Consider the following 10,233-nt stretch of genomic DNA (forward strand, 5'->3'; position numbering starts at 1 on the left):
ATATATATATATATATATATATATATATATATATATATATAATTAGGCTGTTGCCAAGAAACAACCATCCTGTCGAGGTAAATGAAGTCTTCTTCTATGATTTCAGTCTTGTGCTCTTTGTATGTTTTAGTAATTTCTCCAGAGATGTTAAAACGTGATGAGAACTATGGAATCGAAAATTAGGGATATGAGATCTGAATGCACAATCAATTGCATAGTATACACAAGTTCACTTATTCCACAACACCCTTGAATTCCCACGGTGCTTTGAAAACACAAGTACGAGCAAGTGATTCAATGTTTGTTTTGGAAATTAAAACAGCAGAAGACAGTTGGAGTCACAGAATGACTTGTATTCTTTGAAAATTGCATTACACTGTCATTCATGCTTAGTTGCGCATTTAAATATTTGTGCAAATGAAAAAAAGAATACCCTCTGCATCTTGATGTTTTGAAATGTATATTTTGTGTACACTTATCACGGTAGTTGTGGCACTTTATAAACAATACCCCAAGCATCTTTTGAGTCTTCAAATTTACATAAAATGCATTTTTAAAATGAGTTGTGTGCAATTTTATATACAAAAACATCACAAGTTAAACTATTGCACATTTTGTCGGAATAAAAAAAGAATACATGTAGGGATATATTTTGCATATTCTGTAATGCAAAAACAAGCTGTATGGCGTAGGCTTCATATTTTCCTGGTCAGCGCAATGTGATTATTTTCCAATGATGACATTTTTGTAGCCTTTGACGTGACACAACTTGCTGCTGTCAAAATCGACCACCAGCTTTCTCAGTCCACTGTGAGTGGGAGTGAAGTACATTTTCACCTTGGCGTCCTCCCCGGGTCCCACTGTGGAGCTCAGCCTGGGGGCCAAGGTAAATATTAGTGCCATGCAATCTCACAAGACTACAGTAAATTAAATATTTACATGGTAAATCACCATTTATACTATAATCGTGGCGGGTATAGCTCTATAAACAGACAAAAGAGCAATGGTGTTTTAACTGCTCAAGCTTGAAGTACTGATAAGAGAAACACGGACGATTTAGCTTTTAACCTCAACCGGAGAAGAAGCAAACCTGTGTTTACCTCAAGTATTGATTAAGATCAGAGATAACATTCTTCCATCCTTTTTCTCAGTGATGGGAAGCAATGAAGTAAAAATGCTTTGTTACTGTTCTGAAAGGGGGGTTTTGAATTTATCTACATGAAGCTTTTTCTGGATAAATTATGAAATTTTACTATAAATTATTCATAATTATGATTTTTTTATGAATGAATACTAGAAGTTGAATGAAAAACTACATAATGAAATTATTTGGAATCATGGTGTGTATATTGCAAATAATGGAATGAACTTGGAATTGTGGAAGGATATTGAATGATATGGAATTATGAAGAATCTAGATAGCTAAGATGAACAGTTCAAGGTTGGAACAGGAAAAAATGTTGAAATTAGATGAGAAAAACAAAAACATTCAAATGTTTCTCTTTTCTCTTGAAATGTTGAAAAAAATATTAAAAAGTATTGCCAAGGTGAATTTAATGAGCTGAATATTTAGATATTCAAATAGGGAGGTTTTTTTTTCAAATCTCCATTTTTTTGAATGGGGATTTTGAGGGTAAAAAATATAGAATCTGGGGAATCGTGAAAGTTCGAAATGAGAAAAGTAATAGCCTGCGAATTTTTGGAATATGTTGAAGTTGGAATGGTTTGAATTGGTCAAAACATGTAGAAGAAATGGAGTGGCAAATATTTCAGACTAAAAAAGATGACCATTCAGCATTAACACAATAATAGCAACAAATTCTAATTTAAAGCCGGTCAATGGCAAATAGACATCAGACATGATGGAGCATTATACAACCTCTCTGAGATGACCCTTCCTCCAGTCAGGTTGGCCCCCTCCATGCTGAAGCAACAATTCTCCAAAGGCTCCGGCAGTGGATTTTTGAGCGTGATCTCAGCCGCCAGTTTGCGGTTCTCCTTGGGTTCACCCAGGATCTGCGCAAGACACCATTGATAGAGGCCTCATCCCGAGTCAAGTCAAAAACCATCGCCGCAGACGATAACACCCACTCGGACTTGAATTTCCGGATTGTCCAGCACAATGTTTCTCACGGCCAACGTTGCTTCCCGGGTACCGTAGTCGAACAGAAGAGATGCCAGACGGATCATGTTGTCCTCAGTGAGCTGCCCGCCGTATTTCGAATAGTTGAGCCTCAGTGGAATCTTCCTGGCTGAAGGAAAATATTGCAGTCCACAATAAGGAACATTATAAAGATTGTGCCTTATAATACAATCGGTTGAACAATAAAAGGCGAGCTCACCTCCACCAGGCGACAGCTCAACATTGAGCAAATCTTTGAAGCCACAGTTTCCTCCCTGAAAGCCGTTATAGGACACGGCGCAGGATCCGAAGAGGAGGCGGCATTTTTTGTCGCTTTGTGTGTTGTTGGTAACCACGGCAAACACGTCAAAGTCGCAACCCTTTTTCATCTCTGCCGACACTTTGATGGTCACGTCCAGGCCTTCAATCTCCTTCAATTGCAGAAGCTTGTTTTGGTGGTTGGCCTTTTTAAAGGCCTCGCGCTCCTCATCAGAGCCTGGCCATACAGACAAATGAATAATTTCACGATGAATTAACTTCACCTTTTACGGTAAATAATGAATAGCAATGATGCCGATTACCTTCCGGATGCTTGTAGAGATGGGTGATATCTTCTCTTTTGTCGCTCCCAATGCCCTTGGTGCTGATCATCTTTCCCACCAGTTGGGTAGAGGTAACTTTAGATGTGCTTCCATCATTTTTCTTCATGGTGGTGATGACGTCAGCGTTGACTTCAGCAAAGACAAATGGGGCGTCATACTTGTAAATGAGCTCACCCTCCTTGATGGCCCGGACAGGGATGGGCCCGCAACAGAACACTCCTGGAAAAAGTGTGTGTTGGGACTTGTTACCCATCATTATTCTTGAGATACAAATTTCTGAAGGATGAAGTCATCAAAAGGTTTGGTTACCGTCACTTTTTTCTTGAGGAGTGGGATCACTGGCTTGCCAGCCGTTATAAGCAGAAGCTGTGAGGTCAGGTCGGGTCATCCAGCTCTCCACCCAGCAGTGATAATTCCTGCAGATATATTAAGATTTAAGATATAATAAGCACAGCTCAATACGCAATACACAACTATTTTAAATTATATGTCTTATGAGGTCAAAAATAGACACCAGATCATTTCTCTGGATCGAATCAGTTCCCCATTTTCATTGATGAAGCGTTCAATCACCAGGTTACCGTTAACATCATGGGCTGAGTAGTAGTTGGTGACAACTCTGCAGGGGATGCCAAGAGCTCTGGAAACTGCAATGGATACATGCATGACTGTTGCAATGCTGTACCAAAATAAAAATGTACTGTGTATGATAACATCTGGCATATACACTTCTGCTTTGTGCCAATGTAAAGCCAAGTGTGTTTCCTTATGATAGGTGAGCACACTGTGCAACATCCTATCTTACTTGAGCAGGCGACAGCAGCGAAAACCCAGCACTGTCCGAAACGAACGGGCTGACAAGCTTGCGTGTCCCAGTTTCGCAGAATCTCCACACTGCCCTTCCAGAACATGGGACTCACTCCCCCGTCAAAGTCATTCGTCCAGTTTCCCAGCAAAACCCCTTTGTCATCATTACAGTTCACCTGTAAGGCAAAAAGAGCTTCACCATATATACAGTATATATATATATATATATATATATATATATATATATATATATATATATATATATATATATATATATATACAATATATACAATATATAATACATACATATATATACAATACAATATATACAATATATCTAAATATTATATCTAGATATATATATAAAAAGTAAAAACTCTGGTTAAAGGTTTTTCTCAGAATTGTTTAATCATAATGAGAGGAATTAGATCAATTATTACAGATTTTAATGAATTAATCCCTCAACATGTTTAATCTCTTGTCAACACAATAATAATATATAAGAAAAATATGATACTATTTAAATGATAGTATGATGAGGTGTAGACTCACCATGGCACTGAGAACTCTGGATACATAGATGGGATTTCTCCTGCCTGAGCAGTCTTTTCCTGGATTACGCAGACATTTGGGATTCATGTCTAAAATCCTCAAACACACATCCAGCACTCCACTTTCAAACTGCGCATTAAAAACAAAACAAAACAAAAAAATGATTGAGCTTCATTTGAAGAACATATGTGGGAAACGTGTTTTGAAAACCACCAAACAGGTGCCGTTTAAAGCACATAAAGCTTCAATAATCGCCTAAGCCCTGTGCAAGCGATGCCAAGAGTTGGATCAGACTGGAAACAGTAACAATCTTCTTCTGCCTTCTGTCAGAATCATTTGCATTGATTAAATATTTTGCTATGGTCAGCTTTGCGGTTGTATAATAGCGTATTACTCTGGAAATTGCAGGCATTATTCAAAAATCTTACAAACGTGTGTGAGCATGCCGAATTTTGGCTTTAGAGAATAAACACGAGCATGCGTGTGTGAAGTAAGTCTGGCGACTACAGTGTTGGTGTTGGTACCTGGCCAAAGTTCCATGGAGTTGCTATTGGATGTTTGGCATCGCCTCGAAAGATGATCCCATCCTGCGCCAATATATATTCTTCCAAACTCTCCTTATTGTCCAGATAGACAGAATCTCCTGTTGCCAAGAGATACCGTCAAACAAAAAGTGTCTGTATACGGGCATGATGATCCCGGTTTTCTCGACCCACCTGAGCACCAGGGGTTAAACAGCAGGATGAAGTCAATCTGTCCGGAGTGTCCCACGGTCAGTCTGTAACGTCCAATGGGGGCGTCGGGGGCGGCGCATAGGGACAGTGCCACAGTGTCGCCAGGGGGGCTTACGACTGCCGCGCTCCAGCGGGACGTGTCAATAATGGCAGACAGGCCAAAGCAGACCCGGGTGCCATATTCTTCAGAAGGTTGCGGACCTGGAGCGGTCATAGTGGTTAATGAAAGAAAGAGAAGTGAAACATTTCAGTCCGACCAGTACGTCTCATGGGAACATTTTCAGACTGCCCTAAATCACCTCATGTGAAAGAAGAGTGAAATAGCACAAACTTACAACCCCAAAAATCCAAAATTTTGACCCTAAATGGCCAATATTAAGATGGTTGTTCTAGTAAGTTACATAAGCCTCCGTGTGGTCATTCTTGCTCCCAATTCCTTTCCGTCTTTCACTGCCCACTAACCCAAATGGATGGCGCAATCAAGAATCCTCCTTGAACCCACGAAAACACAGTATGCATAACCTGAAATGGTTGACACTGTTATCACTAAATACACACATCTCCTGTTGGCAAGTAGCACTTCCTGATGAAACTGTCTGATGACAAGGCGTCTTATCCTTCCAGGCATGAGCAGACTAAATGTTAGATGACAAGTAGAAGTTGATGAATGAAATATGTTGCCCCAGTAGCAGAAAAGATTACACTGTGCAAAGGATGTTTTCTTTTGCTATATATCTGTATCACATCTCATTTCCTTTTTTCTATGTCGCAAATGATAATAGGCTGCAAAACATCATTGGTCAGCATGAAAGGGCTAGCTAAATATTGCACTGGACATGTCCAAACTTCCACGATCACCCTAACAGGACACAAACACAATGTAGGTCAGTTTCCACCTTTGAAACTTGGAGCATGTTCCAGTCAGATCCAATAGGAGGGGTCCACTTGGTGGTGAAAGTAAGAAATGGATGAAGAACCAAATAACAATGTCGAAGACAGTGAAGTAGCACCGGTTCATTTTTCACGCTATATTCTACAAAATGCATCATTTTGAAGCGTGAAACAAAAAATAAAACTAGATATCACTCCATAAACTCCACCCGGACAGGCCGGTGTTGGAAACGAATCTGTGACCTGTGAACTGCGAAGCACACGTGCAAACTCTCCCACAATGCTGCCGAGTATTCATTTTTGTATTTAAATAAATAATGAATGGAAATGTCTTTCCAAATGTGTGCACCCAATCCATCCAATTTGCGCGCAGCTTCTGCTACCCTATTTCTCAAACTATAAATTCTTTAATTTTCTCAAAAAATAGGAGTTTACCTCATTTACTCCACTGGTTTGTTTATTTCCATAATGTGTCTTATAACCAGTGTGCCTTATAACTTAGTGCAATAAATATATAGAAATTTCCCAAAATAGACCTATTCAGTGAAACGATGCCTTATAATACTCTGCATGTTACAGTCCAAAAAATGCGGTAACAAGGGTCACAGGAGGGCAGAAGTGTATTTTTGGCAATAAGTAGGGTATTATCATGGACTTGATCCAAAAGCCAGGAATGTATCATCCAACAATCAGTCACACTTTCCCCTAGGTAATTTGGAGTCTTCAATTAATGGAATGTAGGAGGAAAACGCAACCAAACAGCACACTCCACAGACTGGTGCCTGAAGATTCAAACCAAATCGGGTTTTGAGCCACTGATCTTAATTGAGAGCCGTCAAGCAAAGAATCTCACCTGTCTCGGCAACGCACTCCAGAGAGCTGACCCCCGGCCGGTAACTTCCTGAGCGAAGATACAAGCTGATGGTGAACGGTTGGCCCCTCCTGACGATCAGACGGTCCACGCCGTTGAGGTCGGTGTAATGCTCCGTGTTGTTGATGTCACAATCCAAGTTCCAGCGATCAATGTCCAGAGCTTGAAAGGAAACATTGGAAAAGAAGAATTGAGTTGCGCTGCATTCCACTAAATTTAAGACAGCAGTTGACAAGTAAAATATACTTGAAACCAAAATGTTTCTGTCTGTGTTTTTGGGTATATATAAATATATATATTAGATTAGCTTATCGAATATATGTGCCTTTTTTTTTTCACTTTGTCCAATCAGGATAACTTGTTTTCCAGAAATAGCAGCTCTGCTTTGTCAACTAGATCCCTTTTGTCTTCCAATCAGCTCCCTCAGCCACTCATGTCTTGTCCAAGTGTTCCTAATTGTCTCATCAGTTGGCTTGTATTTATTTCCCTGTGTCCTCAAAGTCGTCGGTTTTTGTCGTTTTCATGTCTTTTTGCTGTTGATCTTTTCAGGGATTTGTTGAGTCAAATTAAAATGTTCAATCTTGTTTTTGGACTTGTTTGATTTTTAATTTTTAAACCATTCAAGAACTTTGTTTGCCTCTTTGTCCTCCTGACAATGACATGTGAGTACACCCCTGTCTCACTGCCCTGAAATTGCCTCCGCTCATACCGACTGCACAAAATATATAAACATGAATATGTATGTATGTATTTATTTATAAATGTGTGTATGAATATTCATGTTCAACCTTGTCGGCGATCGAGACAGGACCAGCGTTTGAGACCCTCGCTTTCACCTTTCCTTAGATTTCCAATTAATGATAAAGGTCTGTTGACAGTTTAGTGTAAAAATGCGTAGGGAAAAAAAAATAAGTGTCAAGATAACGCACAACACCTTGGCTTGAGCGACTTGTTCCTTTGTCTCACCTCATTTATCGTTGATACACTTTTTTTCTCTTCAGTGTGATCTTTCGCATTTTAGAGATAAGAATGTTCGATAAAAGGTGTATGTTAGGTTTATTTCATCATCATTGCACTTCTTTTACGATGATAACGGTGCACTGCAGGACTCTTTCACAAATGAGGGTGGAGAACATGTACTTCCACTACATACAATGTACAGCCGCTCCTTTTCTCCAGGGTGAGCCGTGACTAAAACAATCCCACCCTCCGATTTCCTGTTGCGGCAATTTGGACCGAATACCTAAATGGTTGTTGGTATCCTGCCAAAACATAGCACAAAGGTCCAAAGGTCAACCAGCCCAATGTCTGTCTTCGCGGCTGCACGCAAGTGCCAGGTTGCGATCTCGTGGTCATGCGAGAACAAAGTAAACATAGACTAAGCCTCGAAGGCTTCCCGCTGCTTCGTATGAAGCGGATGGCGATCCAGTTCCAAGCTTTATCGACTTTTGTTTGTACTTTAATTGAACAGATGTCAGTTCCACAAAAAGGAGCAAATTCCTTAAAGATGCCAACATGGGTTAGCTTGTGTGAGTGGCTTAGCTTTTTGGACTTTGCACAACTTTATCTCATTCAGTTTTATTTGATCTGTGAAAATATTGCCATAAAAATAATAATTATAAAACAAATCATGATTGTTGCACATGTGTTTGTAAAGTGAGAAACAACCTGTTGCACATGTGTTTGTAAAGTGAGAAACAATCGACAAATGAAATGAAATAAGTGCCTCATATAATACATTTATTTTTATACATTCAATCCAATCCTGGAATGATAGAATATGGAAACAATTATAATGAGGACTATCATATGAGCATGTCTGACCTGAATATATCAACACCGACATTATTGTTTTTAAATGGGGAAGATTTCTTATTCCCCCACTGGGAGTCTATCAAGGAGTCTGGATGCATTATCAAAGCCAGTATGAATATGTTTAGTTTTAATTTTACAGTAGACAGCCACCCACACACTGGCTATCATGGAGCTGCTACACTTTAAGTGGAGCTTCAATAGGAGCAGCAAAGGCCTGAGTTTACCTTATAAGGCAAAAACACAACAAGCATGTGCCTATAGCAGTCACAACAGAACTTTTTTTTTTTGTACTGGAAAGTGTGTAGAAAAAAGTGTTTGTTCACTTTTTGTAATATTTGATTTATGGTATCTTTTTCCTACATGTGTGAAAGTTTTTCAATTATTATATTATTATTTCCAATGAAAGTCATCAAACCAGATTCTTTTCATACCCATTAGAAATTAAAAACATTCAGCTCAGTATTCACCTTGCGAGTGCATTTAAAAATCACACAGAAGAAAAATCAGTTTTTATTAGAATTGTCCGAATTGTTTTGCTCAAACATTTGACAAAATCATATATCCATCAATATTTCTTAATTTCTTCACTTATGCACAAGATCTCAAATTCATTATGCTACTTTTGTGCTTATTTCAAAGATTCTTAATTTCTCCTCCCAAAAAAATTCTATGTGATTTCCCAGGGACTCACTTTAACAGATTTCGTTTCTATTAGAATATCGAAACAATTACATGTTCATTTCATCTTTTGGATGGTTTTCAACATGCCTAAATTCTTACCTACCAAAAATGCTTAATTTTTAATTTTTTAACATTTTGACTACACTGGGCAACATCATTGAAAATATGCTTCCATTTTAAACAATACGCTAAAGATAGCTTATGACATGCTACTAATTGTCCACACTGACAATAAAGGTCATTTGCTGATTTCTCTTGGGGAGTCTTGGAATTCCTCTCGGGGGTAAATGGGCCGATGATGAGGGGCCTTAATTCCCAGCTGCTCTGTGCTATTCTAAGTAGTTCAATTCCAAAAGGTTCAAACATCAAGGTGATTTATTATTATTATTTTTAACATGCATACAGTACATGCTCAGAGGTTTGATGGTGCATGCAGACAAATTTGAGTTAAAATGAAACAAAAAAGTGCCATAGCATACACACAAAAGAACAGACATTAAGGATAAATTATATTTTATCCTGCATAAATGAAGTGCTACGAAACAAATTGATGTATGCCTTACCTTGAGCCATGAGTGCGCCTTTCAGTGAGAATGTCACACGTAAACCACCTTAATGGAAATAAAGTGTGTATTTGGTGTTATCTGCATGTTATTTGTACTCTTCCTCCTCCCCATGCCAGTGTGCTGTGTGGGCGTAACGCGACCCTCCCCTCAAAAAGACATGAGAGGGGGGTGGGAACGCCGTTCCCACTGAGTCAATTCACATTTGAGCTAGAGTGGAACTTCCCTGCACTGGAGAAATGTTCAGTGCACAGTGGCAGCACAAGGCAGACTTGTTTGGATGATTCAACAATGACGTCACGATAGCTTTTAGGAAGCACTAACAGGATGGTAAACTACAGGCATTCATATATGACACAAGTGAGTTCAGTTCATCATCAATGACGGCCTTCATTGCACCTTTTAAATGCAAAACGTGAACGTTAGTCAGCTACCCCCTTTACAGGTATCCTTGATCTGATCACACACACCAGAACTCATAAAAGATCCAAGGAATGTTTTTCATCTGGAATTATTTTGTATTACATTAACAGATGTGTTGTAATGATCACAAATTCATAATGCATTTTCCTAGACAATGAGGTCGGGCAGCCGT

At 39.1% G+C, this 10,233-nt stretch overlaps 1 protein-coding gene across 1 annotated transcript; it reads right to left on the reverse strand.

The window, feature by feature from the left end:
- Positions 1-332: 332 nt before the first annotated feature.
- Positions 333-9,799, reverse strand: tgm2b (transglutaminase 2b). Its single transcript, XM_088424604.1, has 13 exons — positions 9,639-9,799; positions 6,562-6,741; positions 4,800-5,018; positions 4,608-4,726; positions 4,084-4,212; positions 3,530-3,707; positions 3,239-3,371; positions 3,034-3,140; positions 2,704-2,943; positions 2,343-2,618; positions 2,092-2,252; positions 1,880-2,016; positions 333-874 (listed from the first exon to the last, which is right to left on the reverse strand). Exons 1-13 carry the CDS (start codon positions 9,646-9,648, stop codon positions 724-726), a joined length of 2,040 nt encoding a protein of 679 aa, XP_088280730.1. The 5' UTR covers positions 9,649-9,799; the 3' UTR covers positions 333-723.
- Between the last annotated feature and the right edge of the window lie 434 nt (positions 9,800-10,233).

This window comes from Hippichthys cyanospilos, chromosome 9 (genome assembly GCF_059441005.1).
Source record: "Hippichthys cyanospilos isolate Australia breed blue-spotted pipefish chromosome 9, RoL_Hcya_1.0, whole genome shotgun sequence".
Classification (NCBI taxonomy): Eukaryota; Metazoa; Chordata; class Actinopteri; order Syngnathiformes; family Syngnathidae; genus Hippichthys; species Hippichthys cyanospilos.

Bases quoted from the DNA above. Each gene is read 5' to 3' on its own strand.
- tgm2b (XM_088424604.1), bottom strand. The intron at 4,727-4,799 runs GTGGGTCGAGAA...TCTTGGCAACAG, and splicing joins GTTTAACCCCTGGTGCTCAG to GAGATTCTGTCTATCTGGAC. The intron at 2,944-3,033 runs GTAACCAAACCT...CACTTTTTCCAG, and splicing joins TCCTCAAGAAAAAAGTGACG to GAGTGTTCTGTTGCGGGCCC.